This window comes from Bombina bombina, chromosome 4 (genome assembly GCF_027579735.1).
Source record: "Bombina bombina isolate aBomBom1 chromosome 4, aBomBom1.pri, whole genome shotgun sequence".
Lineage (NCBI taxonomy): Eukaryota > Metazoa > Chordata > Amphibia > Anura > Bombinatoridae > Bombina > Bombina bombina.
The window spans coordinates 862,769,371-862,787,257 of NC_069502.1; the positions used below are offsets into that span (position 1 = coordinate 862,769,371).

Below are 17,887 nucleotides of genomic sequence, written 5' to 3' on the forward strand. Positions count from 1 at the left end.
CACTAGCTCATGGACTCTTGCTAATTACATGAAAGAAAACATAATTTATGTAAGAATTTACCTGATAAATTCATTTCTTTCATATTAGCAAGAGTCCATGAGGCCCACCCTTTTTTTGTGGTGGTTATGATTTTTTTGTATAAAGCACAATTATTCCAATTCCTTATTTTTTATGCTTTCGCACTTTTTTCTTATCACCCCACTTCTTGGCTATTCGTTAAACTGAATTGTGGGTGTGGTGAGGGGTGTATTTATAGGCATTTTGAGGTTTGGGAAACTTTGCCCCTCCTGGTAGGAATGTATATCCCATACGTCACTAGCTCATGGACTCTTGCTAATATGAAAGAAATGAATTTATCAGGTAAGTTCTTACATAAATTATGTTTTTGTCATGTTATAAACCTCAGGCACCTCTGCACCTTGTTGCTTCCTTTCTCTCCTTTAGTTTGGTCGAATCACTGGGGTTGGAGGGAAGGGAGGTGATATTTAACAGCTTTGCTGTGGTGCTATTTGTCGCCTCCTGCTGGGCAGGAGTGATATTCCCAATAGTAATTAGATGATCCGTGGACTCACCGTCTCAAGAAATAAATTTATCAAGCAAGCATAAATTTTGTTTTTTATAGCCTTATTTTTATAATGTCTTAAGTGCTTTGCTTCCCTTGTATTTTAACTATTAGATATAGAATTTCATAGTGCGCAGGGTTTTAGGCCACTGAATTGTACTTGCCCCCTGGTTCCAAAATTGCCAGTCATCCCCTGCATTTTTTATGCATTAGGGAGTTTCTGGTTTTAACATGTGGTCAGATTGTTTGGAAGCCTTGTTTGTGTGCTTGCAAGTATTTCTGACTCTTTAAGCCACTACAGTCAGCCTTTTATCACATGCTTTTTTATTAGCTTGTTCACAACAAGAGACTGCTAATTTATGTGTATCATATAGATAACATTGTGCTCTCTCCCGTGGAGTTGTGCAGGACACAGCACTAACTGGCTAAAATGCAAGTCAATAGATAATAAATAAATAGCCCTGAGATAAGGGGACTGTCTGCAGAGGCTTAAATACAAGATATTAGATACAATTCTAATCGTCATTGTGTAACCTGCTAATTTAATAGTAAATTTGAAAATTGTTGTAATTACAAATGTTAAGGCATTCTCATGTATATTTCTTTTGTTTGATATGACACAAAAAAATGGAGGAAAAAAAAGCCAAATCTGACACATTTCACGCAAAACTCCAAAAATGGTCTGGAGATCTCTGGTTAATTTTATAAATGTGCCCCAAAAATACAGCCTAGTGTAATTTATTTAAAAAAATAAAGATAGCAGCATCTTTATTTTTTAATAAAATTACTGCACTAGGCAGTATTTTGGGGCTAAAGTTGGTGGGAGTGGGGTGCACTGAAAAGTACCTTTACATAGCGGTCTATGGGAACTGTGTGTTCCCAGTAAATATATATGTATATCCTTATATGTATGCATGTATGTATCATATACATATATTTCCTTCTAATGGCAGTGAGGATCATGAAAAACATTCATAACCTATGGTGCAATACTTCCTCTGGACAAGACAAAGAGTCAAATACACCCCAAACAAAACATTGAAATATCCCTCCCACTTCCCCTACCCTCCCAGTAATTCTTTGCCTCATCTACAAGGAGGATGGCAGATAGAGGTGCTCTGATGAAGATTAGTTTGTTGCTTAATGGATTGTTTCCTGCAAGAAAGGACTAGGGTGTGTTTAGTAGCCACGTAATCCTCTTAGTAAGAGTTTTGGTGAATTTTAGCCTCTGGATGTCGCAGGGAAGTTTCCCATGCCTCCTTCAAGTATTATTATGCTATCCTCCCTTCTGGCAAACAGTGTTTGTTACACTGATTTTTCCTTGTGTCACAGGTCCCTGTCAGGATGAAGATTCTTCTGTCAGACTTGAAACTGCTATAAGGTTGTCTGCAATTGCAGATGGGACTTCTGCTGGAAGAAGCCGGGTAAGTCATCTGCTCATAGACCCTGGTTCCCTCATTGCTTGTTGCCTATCAAATAAACTCAAGAACATACATCTACACAAATTATTCACCAGACACATGTAGGGGTATCTTAAAATACAATCTCCTTTATTAGCGGGATGATTGGGACAGCTGTATGTTTTCAGAGCAGTGCTAGACATAAGCCCCTATCCACATGGCTAGTTGCTTAATCCCCGTCTCGCAGAGATGAGACACTAATAGACGCTCTGTGCTCCTCATTGACTAGTGCCAGAGCGGGAGATGGTATATTTTCGTATACATATACTTTTTATTACTTATTTTCTATAGAGCTTATAAGGGCCAGGTCTTGTCTGTAACGACAAGCAGCTCTTCTTGATAGCACCCTTTTCTTAGTGGAAAGATGGCTAGTGCCAGTCTCTTTATGCCTATCCCTCTCACAGATAATAAATAACAATAAATCACATAGAAAAATACAATTGTGAATAAACAAGTCCGCTGAAATTCAAATATAGTATAGTATTGTAACGATCACAACATGTGAAAATATATATTCAAGTGCATACTCACACTTTATAGAGCTTATCAAAAGCTCAAGTTATAAGCGGTCCGGAATTCACCAAGCTGTTAGTCACGGCTCTTTCCTCTGTCCGTGGTTCACTCAATCCTCCAGTGTTATAATCTCAAAAAGGAGAAGCACATAGTGTAATGCCATTATTTCAGATTGAGAAATTCTATCCAAATGGAAAAAAAAAAATAAAAAAAAATATATATATATATATATATATATATATATATATATATCATGGTTAAGAAAGAGGAGAGAGAAATCTAGGAGTGTGGTCCTAGTTAAGAAAAGACAGGGATTTCAGCACTCTTTTTAGAAAATAAAGCTCATAAGACCAAAATATGTTTTTGAACAGTGAATTCTTTAATCCAATTGTGAACAGAGAAATCTTCCAGCTATATGTACACCACTCCCCCGGTGGAAAGGACTCAACACTTATAGTATTCGTTAAAGGGAGTTTGAAAAGAAAACAAAATTTACTTCTAAATATACTAGAGTTAGTAATATAAACCTGACCGGTCAGGGGTGCACATTTAGTACATGGATAAACAGCCAAACACTACATAAATTTGTAGATTGACACCTATATATAACCTCTACACCCTGCTGCTCACAGAACCCCTTTTAAAGAGGTATAACCTGGGCAGGTATGAAAGAATGGGATCTAAGAGGTTAACTAAGGGTATCAGGAACAGAAGCAGGTCACAGCTTATTATCGTAATTACAATATGGTATGCAATGAATAGCGTATAGTGGTATACAGGCATGAAATGTAAAGCCTTAAATTCGAGACTCACTACACCCAGCTGCTCACAGTACTCCAATTAAGGAGAGTATAATACCGGGCAGTACAAAAAGTGGTAATATCTACCAGGATCTAAGTGATCTCTGAGTTAGGCTTTATTTACACTCAACAAAACACATTTAAGCGACTTTTTGCAATAAATACAGACAGTATGTGCCCTTATTATGCTTTTTGGTATTTTGTTAGTTCGTCATGCAAAGCTTTGCTGTAGAAAGGAATAAGCAGAAGTGTAGAGTTGTAGCATAAAGCACACTGCATGATATCTTCTTAATAGTGCTGTGATCGTGGAAATGCTGACATATAAAGCTGCATGCAAGGAAACATTGTAGCAAGCAGAAGAGAAAGCAATTCAAATGCTGTTTGTTAGAAGTTCAGCTTGTTAGAATGTTGCTATTCTTGGCAGCTATTGTAACAGTACCCATAGATTTCTTTGTAAGTGTATTCCTCACACAGCAATCAGACAATGCAGTTTTCACAGGTAACCATATTATTATTCGACCGTAGTACAGTTCATATTAGTGAACCCTACTGTGACACATACGACCTTGCTTTATTCATTCAGACGTATCACTGTGGCATAGTGTGTCCTAGTCGTTTCTCCGATCCTCAGAATGCCGTTGTTACACTTCTGTATATTGCACCGCAGGTACCATCTACCATGCGGTTAGGAGGCTGTGTTTGTGGCGTGCACCACGTAGGCCGGTCGGCTTAGCCAATGCCGACGCGCGTTTCACCCGCAGGGCTGTTAAACACACCGGGCTTCGTCAGGGCGGTATATTGAATGGACTCCTTCAGTCCTATTTTTATAGTATTTTGTAAGAGCGCCCCTGCTGGAGGTGAAAATACAATGCATATCTAGTTGAACACAAACATGAAATTAAAAGCAACTAAATGGAAACAGACACCAATTTGGAAATGTGCTGTACTTAAAAGCAAAAAGGTAACTCTAGAATTTATATCCTTTTAGCTGAATAACATATCTTAGTATATATCACATATTTTCCCTTATTCATATACTATATTTTGATTACAATGTTTTAAAATACAAGTCAGAAAAAATGTTTTTTAGAGCAGGGCTTTCATGGAATTCATTTTGTCCTATAGAAAACAGGCCATATCGAGTTTATCATTTAAACCATCAGGCAGTTGGGTCCCCAACTCAAAGATCCATCTGCATTCTTTTTGCAAGAGGACCTTGTCGTTGTCGCCCCCTCTGCCATTGGTGATTCCTCTATCTATACAGATGAATTTCAGAGAATCAGGATTACAATCATGTACCAGTTCATAATGTTTTGCGACATTGCTCTTCTGGTTTTTGTTTTTTACATCGTCTCGATGCTCAGTGATTCGGTCTTTTATGGCTCTCCTCGTTTTGCCCACATAAAAACGTGGGCAGTTACAGGAGAGTAGGTAGATCACTCCTTCAGTATTGCAATTAGTAAAGTGTTTTAACTTGTATCTCTTCCCTGAACGGGTGCCAAAATCTTTAGTTTTTACCATAAATTTGCATGCCACACAACGACCACAAGGGTGGTTGCCAGATGACCTATGTCTTGTCAGCCAGTCTGTCTGTCTCTGTTCAGACCTATATTGACTTCTTACTAGCTTATCCTTCAGATTGCTAGCTCGTCTGGCAGTAATATTCGGATAGGCTCCAACTTTAATGATAATCTAAGAAAGTCAGAAAGAAAAGCGCTTGGAGAATTGATGAGTGCTAAAGGACTGATCATAAAACAGGCGGACAAGGGCGGTAACTTAGTCCTATGGGACGAAAGTATGTATGTCCTTGAGGCTAAACGCCAACTTTTAGACAGAACCCAATATCAATGTCTAACCTTCAATCCTACCTCCTCTCTGCAGTTTTCCCTCTTTAATATGCTAAAGAGTGCAAAAGAGAGGAAAATCATTACTGCAACAGAATTTAAATATCTTTACCCTGAACATCCAGTGATGCCAGTATTTTACTGCATCCCCAAAATACATAAAAACTCCACTAATCCTCCAGGCCGTCCAATAATTGCAGGAATAGGCAGCCTCACAGAAAATCTGGGGAACTATATTGACCACTTTCTAAGACCATTTCTGAATACCATGCCATCCTTCATACTAGATACTGCAGACTTCCTCAGGAAAGTAGATGGACTTTCGGTTCCTCAGGAAGCTTGGTTGGTATGTTTAGATGTTGAGGGTTTATACTCATCCATCCCACATGAAGTGGGAATAGAAGCGTGCAAGCACTTTCTCATGACAAGAGGCACTAATGTTCAAAACCACACAGATTTTGTGGTGGAACTATTAACATTTGTGCTTAATAACAACATATTTATGTTTGATAATAAAATATACAAGCAAAAAAGAGGCACTGCAATGGGTGCCACATGTGCCCCAACGTATGCGTGCCTACATCTGGGAAAGTGGGAAATGGATGAAGTGTTCCAAAACCCTCTTTTTGAAGAAAACATCCACATGTGGATAAGATACGTGGATGATGTCTTCCTAATCTGGGAGGGATCAGAGAACATTCTAAAAGAATTTGTTCGAACCCTCAACATAAATAATAGCAACATTTCACTAACCCTGCAATATAGTAAGGAGGAAATTTCGTTCCTCGATGTCAATGTAAAAATTGAACAAGGAATGTTAGTGACTGAAAACTTTCGGAAGAGTACTGCTACTAACAGTCTCCTCTTAGCTTCAAGTCACCACCCAACACACTTGATAAAAGGCATTCCAAAAGGGCAATTTCTGCGGCTTCGTAGAAATTGCTCGACAAAAGAAAGGTTCCTAAAGCATGGCGTAGAGATGCAAAAAAGGTTCTTAGATAGAGGATATTCTAAGCGAAATGTAAAGAAGGCATTCAGCAATGCTGCACATACAAATAGAAACACACTTCTTGCACAGAAAGAAAAACCAATAGATTAAAAAATAAGGCTAATCACAGATTATAACTGTCATTGGAATGCTTTAAAGGAGATCCTGGCCAAGAATTGGAAAATTCTTGTGAGTGATGTGGGAGTATCAAAAGAAGTTGGAGCCTATCCGAATATTACTGCCAGACGAGCTAGCAATCTGAAGGATAAGCTAGTAAGAAGTCAATATAGGTCTGAACAGAGACAGACAGACTGGCTGACAAGACATAGGTCATCTGGCAACCACCCTTGTGGTCGTTGTGTGGCATGCAAATTTATGGTAAAAACTAAAGATTTTGGCACCCGTTCAGGGAAGAGATACAAGTTAAAACACTTTACTAATTGCAATACTGAAGGAGTGATCTACCTACTCTCCTGTAACTGCCCACGTTTTTATGTGGGTAAAACGAGGAGAGCCATAAAAGACCGAATCACTGAGCATCGAGACGATGTAAAAAACAAAAACCAGAAGAGCAATGTCGCAAAACATTATGAACTGGTACATGATTGTAATCCTGATTCTCTGAAATTCATCTGTATAGATAGAGGAATCACCAATGGCAGAGGGGGCGACAACGACAAGGTCCTCTTGCAAAAAGAATGCAGATGGATCTTTGAGTTGGGGACCCAACTGCCTGATGGTTTAAATGATAAACTCGATATGGCCTGTTTTCTATAGGACAAAATGAATTCCATGAAAGCCCTGCTCTAAAAAACATTTTTTCTGACTTGTATTTTAAAACATTGTAATCAAAATATGGTATATGAATAAGGGAAAATATGTGATATATACTAAGATATGTTATTCAGCTAAAAGGATATAAATTCTAGAGTTACCTTTTTGCTTTTAAGTACAGCACATTTCCAAATTGGTGTCTGTTTCCATTTAGTTGCTTTTAATTTCATGTTTGTGTTCAACTAGATATGCATTGTATTTTCACCTCCAGCAGGGGCGCTCTTACAAAATACTATAAAAATAGGACTGAAGGAGTCCATTCAATATACCGCCCTGACGAAGCCCGGTGTGTTTAACAGCCCTGCGGGTGAAACGCGCGTCGGCATTGGCTAAGCCGACCGGCCTACGTGGTGCACGCCACAAACACAGCCTCCTAACCGCATGGTAGATGGTACCTGCGGTGCAATATACAGAAGTGTAACAACGGCATTCTGAGGATCGGAGAAACGACTAGGACACACTATGCCACAGTGATACGTCTGAATGAATAAAGCAAGGTCGTATGTGTCACAGTAGGGTTCACTAATATGAACTGTACTACGGTCGAATAATAATATGGTTACCTGTGAAAACTGCATTGTCTGATTGCTGTGTGAGGAATACACTTACAAAGAAATCTATGGGTACTGTTACAATAGCTGCCAAGAATAGCAACATTGTTTTACATACGCTAAGCTGAACTTCTAACAAACAGCATTTGAATTGCTTTCTCTTCTGCTTGCTACAATGTTTCCTTGCATGCAGCTTTATATGTCAGCATTTCCACGATCACAGCACTATTAAGAAGATATCATGCAGTGTGCTTTATGCTACAACTCTACACTTCTGCTTATTCCTTTCTACAGCAAAGCTTTGCATGACGAACTAACAAAATACCAAAAAGCATAATAAGGGCACATACTGTCTGTATTTATTGCAAAAAGTTGCTTAAATGTGTTTTGTTGAGTGTAAATAAAGCCTAACTCAGAGATCACTTAGATCCTGGTAGATATTACCACTTTTTGTACTGCCCGGTATTATACTCTCCTTAATTGGAGTACTGTGAGCAGCTGGGTGTAGTGAGTCTCGAATTTAAGGCTTTACATTTCATGCCTGTATACCACTATACGCTATTCATTGCATACCATATTGTAATTACGATAATAAGCTGTGACCTGCTTCTGTTCCTGATACCCTTAGTTAACCTCTTAGATCCCATTCTTTCATACCTGCCCAGGTTATACCTCTTTAAAAGGGGTTCTGTGAGCAGCAGGGTGTAGAGGTTATATATAGGTGTCAATCTACAAATTTATGTAGTGTTTGGCTGTTTATCCATGTACTAAATGTGCACCCCTGACCGGTCAGGTTTATATTACTAACTCTAGTATATTTAGAAGTAAATTTTGTTTTCTTTTCAAACTCCCTTTAACGAATACTATAAGTGTTGAGTCCTTTCCACCGGGGGAGTGGTGTACATATAGCTGGAAGATTTCTCTGTTCACAATTGGATTAAAGAATTCACTGTTCAAAAACATATTTTGGTCTTATGAGCTTTATTTTCTAAAAAGAGTGCTGAAATCCCTGTCTTTTCTTAACTAGGACCACACTCCTAGATTTCTCTCTCCTCTTTCTTAACCATGATAAATAATTTGCAAGGGTCTGCACCATTACAATTAAAATACTGACAGAACTAGAAGTTTTACTGTCGGTTTTTCATATATAAGCTCTTTTGCAGCAATTGCGTTCCCTCTGATATTTGTTATTGTTTGTATTGTATACCTGGGATACTTGGGCCTAGGCCCATATACTTTATAAGGTTTCCAGAGTGGAAAACCCCATTAGCTGTATACTATTGGCCTTTTCAATTGTGAACATTTAGGGATTTCTTTGGGCTGTTTGTGCAAAACTTCACGGAGGTTAAGGTTACAACATGGCTTTCATGCTGTCCGATGAAAACTGGGAAGCTGAACTTACAGCATCTCTATCTATATCTAATCTAGAAGAGAGTCAGGATAAAAACAACACACCAGTAAATATCTATGGTGCCTTTAAAAACTACAAGAAATTACTGGTCAAACAAGTAAAACTCAGAGCAGAGACGTCTAGTCTTGAAAATTATATAAAAACAAAGATCATACCCAGAGGCCTACGCCTAAGGCTAGACCCTGGGACAAATTTGAGAGAAGATGAGGGTGGGGAGGAGTTTATGGAAGATTGGAACACAAGTCTTTCGGACTGTTCCATCATCCTCATGAATAAAATGGTGAAACGAAACAAAGAAAGACTAGAAAAAACTATAAATCAAGCTGAAGAGTCTCTAAAAATAGTTAACATGTTTGAAACAAACTCTAATTTTGCTAAATTGAATGATGAAATAAAAGAGCAGATAGCAAGACTACAAACAGACATAAAACTAAGAAAAGGAAGAAAATTTTCTAGAGACAATGATGACTATAAAAACAACAAAGTTTATAGTTATCAATCAGCAAGGGGAGCCTATGATTCGGGCACAGATAGCTCTGATGTAGAAATAGATCATTCCAGAGGTACCCCAGAAAATAAAAATTCTTTTTTAGGGGAAGGAGGAGAGGCGGTAGGAAGAGAAGGAAGAGGGGGGACAAGTTCAAATTCAGAAGAGAGACGATATCCCTCCAGACAACGTCGCCAACAGAATTACGATCAAACCCAGAGGAACTACTCCCAGGGCAGACCCCGAAGACCTCGGAGTCGCAGGGGATTCTAAACCAACCAGAAAATGACTTGCAAATTATCAACCTATCTACCTTTAAACTTGGCCTATCTCATGTTGAGGTTCTTAAAAAAGGCTTATCATTCTGTCCTACAAACACCCTTGACAAATTTAACTTTATCAAGGACCTTCATCTTTTTGCTAGACGGGTAGTCCTGTCGCAGATAATGAAAGGAAAGAGCAGACATCTAGTGGAAGATGTATCTCTTACTATGGAAGATAATGCCTCAATTATAGATCTCCAAGTTCTACTGGCTGAAAACGAAGGGAGTCAATATGATCCCTCACAAGCCATTGATACCAGTGAATGTAAAACGAGTAAAACTAATTTTAAAGCAAAATCTAAATATATGCCACAATTATCGATGGTACCTGCTGTTAACATCTTTGTGAGGCAGGTAGAGAGAGAAGTGGCGAATCTTTCCTTCACTGGATTAGTAAATGATAATCTAAGCAAGTCAGAAAGAAAAGCGCTTGGAGAATTGATGAGTGCTAAAGGACTGATCATAAAACAGGCGGACAAGGGCGGTAACTTAGTCCTATGGGACGAAAGTATGTATGTCCTTGAGGCTAAACGCCAACTTTTAGACAGAACCCAATATCAATGTCTAACCTTCAATCCTACCTCCTCTCTGCAGTTTTCCCTCTTTAATATGCTAAAGAGTGCAAAAGAGAGGAAAATCATTACTGCAACAGAATTTAAATATCTTTACCCTGAACATCCAGTGATGCCAGTATTTTACTGCATCCCCAAAATACATAAAAACTCCACTAATCCTCCAGGCCGTCCAATAATTGCAGGAATAGGCAGCCTCACAGAAAATCTGGGGAACTATATTGACCACTTTCTAAGACCATTTCTGAATACCATGCCATCCTTCATACTAGATACTGCAGACTTCCTCAGGAAAGTAGATGGACTTTCGGTTCCTCAGGAAGCTTGGTTGGTATGTTTAGATGTTGAGGGTTTATACTCATCCATCCCACATGAAGTGGGAATAGAAGCGTGCAAGCACTTTCTCATGACAAGAGGCACTAATGTTCAAAACCACACAGATTTTGTGGTGGAACTATTAACATTTGTGCTTAATAACAACATATTTATGTTTGATAATAAAATATACAAGCAAAAAAGAGGCACTGCAATGGGTGCCACATGTGCCCCAACGTATGCGTGCCTACATCTGGGAAAGTGGGAAATGGATGAAGTGTTCCAAAACCCTCTTTTTGAAGAAAACATCCACATGTGGATAAGATACGTGGATGATGTCTTCCTAATCTGGGAGGGATCAGAGAACATTCTAAAAGAATTTGTTCGAACCCTCAACATAAATAATAGCAACATTTCACTAACCCTGCAATATAGTAAGGAGGAAATTTCGTTCCTCGATGTCAATGTAAAAATTGAACAAGGAATGTTAGTGACTGAAAACTTTCGGAAGAGTACTGCTACTAACAGTCTCCTCTTAGCTTCAAGTCACCACCCAACACACTTGATAAAAGGCATTCCAAAAGGGCAATTTCTGCGGCTTCGTAGAAATTGCTCGACAAAAGAAAGGTTCCTAAAGCATGGCGTAGAGATGCAAAAAAGGTTCTTAGATAGAGGATATTCTAAGCGAAATGTAAAGAAGGCATTCAGCAATGCTGCACATACAAATAGAAACACACTTCTTGCACAGAAAGAAAAACCAATAGATTCAAAAATAAGGCTAATCACAGATTATAACTGTCATTGGAATGCTTTAAAGGAGATCCTGGCCAAGAATTGGAAAATTCTTGTGAGTGATGTGGGAGTATCAAAAGAAGTTGGAGCCTATCCGAATATTACTGCCAGACGAGCTAGCAATCTGAAGGATAAGCTAGTAAGAAGTCAATATAGGTCTGAACAGAGACAGACAGACTGGCTGACAAGACATAGGTCATCTGGCAACCACCCTTGTGGTCGTTGTGTGGCATGCAAATTTATGGTAAAAACTAAAGATTTTGGCACCCGTTCAGGGAAGAGATACAAGTTAAAACACTTTACTAATTGCAATACTGAAGGAGTGATCTACCTACTCTCCTGTAACTGCCCACGTTTTTATGTGGGCAAAACGAGGAGAGCCATAAAAGACCGAATCACTGAGCATCGAGACGATGTAAAAAACAAAAACCAGAAGAGCAATGTCGCAAAACATTATGAACTGGTACATGATTGTAATCCTGATTCTCTGAAATTCATCTGTATAGATAGAGGAATCACCAATGGCAGAGGGGGCGACAACGACAAGGTCCTCTTGCAAAAAGAATGCAGATGGATCTTTGAGTTGGGGACCCAACTGCCTGATGGTTTAAATGATAAACTCGATATGGCCTGTTTTCTATAGGACAAAATGAATTCCATGAAAGCCCTGCTCTAAAAAACATTTTTTCTGACTTGTATTTTAAAACATTGTAATCAAAATATAGTATATGAATAAGGGAAAATATGTTATTCAGCTAAAAGGATATAAATTCTAGAGTTACCTTTTTGCTTTTAAGTACAGCACATTTCCAAATTGGTGTCTGTTTCCATTTAGTTGCTTTTAATTTCATGTTTGTGTTCAACTAGATATGCATTGTATTTTCACCTCCAGCAGGGGCGCTCTTACAAAATACTATAAAAATAGGACTGAAGGAGTCCATTCAATATACCGCCCTGACGAAGCCCGGTGTGTTTAACAGCCCTGCGGGTGAAACGCGCGTCGGCATTGGCTAAGCCGACCGGCCTACGTGGTGCACGCCACAAACACAGCCTCCTAACCGCATGGTAGATGGTACCTGCGGTGCAATATACAGAAGTGTAACAACGGCATTCTGAGGATCGGAGAAACGACTAGGACACACTATGCCACAGTGATACGTCTGAATGAATAAAGCAAGGTCGTATGTGTCACAGTAGGGTTCACTAATATGAACTGTACTACGGTCGAATAATAATATGGTTACCTGTGAAAACTGCATTGTCTGATTGCTGTGTGAGGAATACACTTACAAAGAAATCTATGGGTACTGTTACAATAGCTGCCAAGAATAGCAACATTCTAACAAGCTGAACTTCTAACAAACAGCATTTGAATTGCTTTCTCTTCTGCTTGCTACAATGTTTCCTTGCATGCAGCTTTATATGTCAGCATTTCCACGATCACAGCACTATTAAGAAGATATCATGCAGTGTGCTTTATGCTACAACTCTACACTTCTGCTTATTCCTTTCTACAGCAAAGCTTTGCATGACGAACTAACAAAATACCAAAAAGCATAATAAGGGCACATACTGTCTGTATTTATTGCAAAAAGTCGCTTAAATGTGTTTTGTTGAGTGTAAATAAAGCCTAACTCAGAGATCACTTAGATCCTGGTAGATATTACCACTTTTTGTACTGCCCGGTATTATACTCTCCTTAATTGGAGTACTGTGAGCAGCTGGGTGTAGTGAGTCTCGAATTTAAGGCTTTACATTTCATGCCTGTATACCACTATACGCTATTCATTGCATACCATATTGTAATTACGATAATAAGCTGTGACCTGCTTCTGTTCCTGATACCCTTAGTTAACCTCTTAGATCCCATTCTTTCATACCTGCCCAGGTTATACCTCTTTAAAAGGGGTTCTGTGAGCAGCAGGGTGTAGAGGTTATATATAGGTGTCAATCTACAAATTTATGTAGTGTTTGGCTGTTTATCCATGTACTAAATGTGCACCCCTGACCGGTCAGGTTTATATTACTAACTCTAGTATATTTAGAAGTAAATTTTGTTTTCTTTTCAAACTCCCTTTAACGAATACTATAAGTGTTGAGTCCTTTCCACCGGGGGAGTGGTGTACATATAGCTGGAAGATTTCTCTGTTCACAATTGGATTAAAGAATTCACTGTTCAAAAACATATTTTGGTCTTATGAGCTTTATTTTCTAAAAAGAGTGCTGAAATCCCTGTCTTTTCTTAACTAGGACCACACTCCTAGATTTCTCTCTCCTCTTTCTTAACCATGATAAATAATTTGCAAGGGTCTGCACCATTACAATTAAAATACTGACAGAACTAGAAGTTTTACTGTCGGTTTTTCATATATAAGCTCTTTTACAGCAATTGCGTTCCCTCTGATATTTGTTATTATATATATATATATATTGCCTATTGGGAGATAAATCTCAGATATATATATATATATATATATATATATATTGCCTATTGGGAGCTAAATCTCAGTGATATATATATATATATATATATATATATATATATATATATATATATATATATATATATATATATATATATATATATATATATATATATATATATATATATATATATATATATATATATATATATATATATATATATATATATATATATATAGCGCAATCTCGGTATAAGCCACTAAGTAAAGCTTTTCAAGGCAATATGCAGAACATTTGTAAAAAATAAAACAATTTATTGAAAAATACATATAATCAAAAAATATACGCATCAGTGAGTAGCCACTCGGGGAATTAGTTTGTATCAAACAAACAGGACAGTGTATCAAGTCTGCTACAGCAGGATGACGTTGGATTGTAACATGTAGCAATCCAAATGCTAAGACACCTAAGGGTTACAGAAGTCCTTCCCCTCACTGTGACGTCCCTCTCACAGGCCTGTAGTCTACGTAAGGGAGACTGCAGTATTTATTTTACACTTTGGGTTCCAAAGCTATGCCAGTATTATCAATGCTTGATCATGCTTATTTAACATTGTTAAAATAAACATGTATGGTTGCTGTATCACGTTTACCATCTTTCTTTTTTAGAAAATAATAATTTCTGGTTATGCTATTGACTTCCCTATACTTTTATTATAGTGGAAACGGGGATATCTGGTGGTTTACTTACCTTACCACTATTTAAACGTAGCTTTTCTTATATAGTATATAAGCTTATCTGGTGGGTTTTTATTGCAATTATCAATGCTTACACATTGCCTTCAGATGTACATAATAAACATGTTGTATAGTTTATAACCATTCTTATTTTTTATAGAAAATAAACATATATGTTTTTTTAGCATTATTAATGCTTACTCATACTATGGTTCTTAGGAGGGGAATTAACTTCTGGCAATTTTATTTTTCTGCCAGTGCTTCTCATACTGGTTCCTTCTGGAAAATAGCATACCTAGTGGGTTATTGCAGTTTCCTATACTCTCCATACTTATTTTTTATTTAAGAAGTTTTCACATGTATGGTAGTTTATCAGAATTGCAGTGCTTTAACGTACTTATATTCTTATATGACAAATACATATGTCTATTGTTTTTATCAACTTTCTAGCTCTAGCTGCTGCTTAGCCACACTTATATGGAAATCATACATTTTGATTTATTAACAGAACCGTTCTTAGCCTACTTCTTCCTTCTTGGAAGGTGATTAATATCCGGTGAATTTTAACGTTTCAGCTGCTTATTCCTTATATGGAAATTGTATATTTCCATCTAAAGGGGAGGAGAGTCCAAGGCTTCATTCATTACTTTTAGTAATTAAGAACCTGGCCACCAGGAGGAGGCAAAGACACCCCAGCCAAAGTTTTAAATACCTCCCCCACTCCTCTCATCCCCCAGTCATTCTTTGCCTTTCATCACAGGAGGTGGCAGAGAAGTGCCGAAGATTCGGAGGCCTCTTATGGAGGGTAGTAGTCTTGCAATGGGACGGGAGTTTTAAGTAGCCCTGTCAGCCTCTCAGTGAGAGCCTGGGTGAAAAGTTAGAGTCTGGAGATGCAGGGAGAGTCTCTTCTGCGAAACCATCCCGACTCATATTAACAGCTCCTACAGCAATCGGCGTTGACGAGTTTCGCTGCCTGCTTTCTACTCTCAAGTCCATGTCAGGAGCGATGCTACAACCTGTCACACTTGAAGGGCCGTGTTCCTGTTCCACGGCATAGATTCTGGTAAGATTGTTTAATTTTTTATTACATAATGATAACACAGAAGACAGGGTCACAGTGTGGCACCTTTTATCTTTATAGAATCAAGGTTTAATATTCCTGGTAAGGGGATTATTGAACGGGGGAGGGGGTTATACATGATATTGTTTATTGTGTCACTGCTGCGTTTTGTGCGGGATGAGGCTCTGGCAATGTGTGGAACTGTCAGGTTCTGTAAGGAACAGTTAAGCACTTAAATGAATTCATGTATTAAATTGATATATTTACAATAAGTTCAGTTCCTGTATAAGTTGTTTTTGTGTCACAAAAGTAACTATGCACAATGGTTTTTCCCTAGTTACTTGTGTGACTTAATATGGCTGTAATGTTTATCAGCTGTAGTCTGAGGTGTTTAGAAAACAGAAAGATGTTTTACGGCTTGGTGTATCAAAAGGTAAATATAAAGATCATACCTCTAGTCCTTAGTTACAGAGTTCTCTGATTATTCACCTACTAGGACATTGAGTAGCCAGAAGATATGCTGTTACGTGGTTATCCTGTGTACCGGAGATTCCCCGCCGTCTGTGTGGAGAGAGAGACGCTGCAGCGATGAGGCGGCCGTGGCGGATGACATAGGCGCCTGTGCTGGGGATCCGGCTCTGTTAGTGTGGAAGCAGGTTACACAGCGATATGATTAGCAGGTCAAGTTGAATATTCCTTACTTGAGAGTGCCAGTTAACGGAATGTAGGGAGTCCAAGGACTGGAGGCTTGTTAGATTCTTTGGTAGCGAAGTAGGAAGTAGCTGAGTTTATCACAGACAGACTTCAATAATCCAGCAACAAATTAGAGGAAGGATGTGACCTTTATAGGGAGGAAGTGAGCTCTTTAAAGGTATAGCGTAACAGTTAGAGAAAAGGTGAATCCTTACAGGTTCACTTCCGGGAGTTTTGCGCAGCCTTTTTTCATGCGTTTTCTCCTTTAGGCAGGGGCGGTCCTGCGAGGCATTCCATGCGACCGGGTGGGGTTTCTCCACTTCCTGTCTGATCTGTGACGGAGGAGGCAAAGCGGTTTCTGTAGTCCGGGTTATAGGAGGTGGTGAGTGCCCCGGCCATTGGAGGTTATAAAGGTGCCTGTTATTAATCCTTTTAGTCCTAATAGAAGCGAAAGCTATGGAGGATTCTGACGCATTAGAGGGTTTTTTGTGAGGTACAGGTAGACCAGCCTGCTCAACTATGTTCCACATGCCTTGATAGAGTTTCGACATCTAAAAATAAAAGAATTTCCTTTAAAGGGACAGATTTCGGCTTTAACAGTTCTGTTGCATAGGAGACTCACTGACCTCCCTGACATTCAATCTTTTGTTCAGGCTCTGTCTAGAATCAGGCCTGTCTTTAGGCAGTCTGCTCCCCCATGGAACTTAAACTTGGTCCTTAAGGTTATGCAGAAGGTTCCCTTTTGAGCCTATGCATTCTCTTGACATTAAGATTCTGTCCTGGAAGGTTCTTTTCCTGTTGGCTATTGCATCGGCATGCAGAGTATCTGAACTGGCTGCCTTGCAACATGAGCCTCCTTATTTAGTTTTTCATGCGGATAAGTCTGTTCTTTGCACGGGCTTGGGGTTTCTTCCCAAGGTGGTGTCTAACCGTAACATCAATCAGGAAATAGTCGTTCCTTCCTTGTGTACTAACCCTTCTTCTCCTAAGGAGAGGTTACTTCATAATCTGGATGTGGTTCATGTCTTGAAGTTCTATCTTCAGGCTACTAAGGATTTTAGACAATCAACATCTCTGTTTGTGGCATATTCTTGAAAGCGCAGAGGGCAAAGGGCTTCTGCTACTTCTTTGTCTTTTTGGCTGAGGAGCTTGATCCGCCTAGCCTACAAGACAGCGGGACATAAGCCTCCTCAAAGGATCACAGCTCACTCCACTAGAGCGGTGGCTTCGTCTTGGGCCTTCAAGAATGAGGCCTCTATGGAGCAGATTTGTAAGGTGGCTACTTGTTCCTCCTTACATACTTTTACAAAGTTTTAAAATTTTGACGTTTTTGCTTCTGCAGAAGCTGTTTTTGGGAGAAAGTTTCTACAGGCTGTGGTGCCCTCAGAGTACAGGTCTGCCTTTTTTCCCTCCCGGTTTCATTCAGTGTCCTCTAAAGCTTGAGTATATGTTTCCCAAGAGTAATGAATGAATCCGTGGACTCTCCTCCCCTTTAGATGGAAAACATAAATTATGCTTAC

General features: G+C 38.8%; 1 protein-coding gene across 1 annotated transcript in view; it reads left to right on the forward strand.

Annotated features, from left to right (window-relative positions):
• Positions 1 to 2,323, forward strand: part of LOC128658003 (gastrula zinc finger protein XlCGF53.1-like) — a 70,526-nt gene extending 68,203 nt beyond the window's left edge. Inside the window, exons 9-10 of the mRNA XM_053712443.1 lie at positions 1,896 to 1,987; positions 2,315 to 2,323. Of these exons, the coding sequence (XP_053568418.1) occupies positions 1,896 to 1,987; positions 2,315 to 2,323 (101 nt within the window). The remainder of the gene's footprint in view (positions 1 to 1,895; positions 1,988 to 2,314) is intronic.
• The last annotated feature ends 15,564 nt before the right edge of the window (positions 2,324 to 17,887 follow it).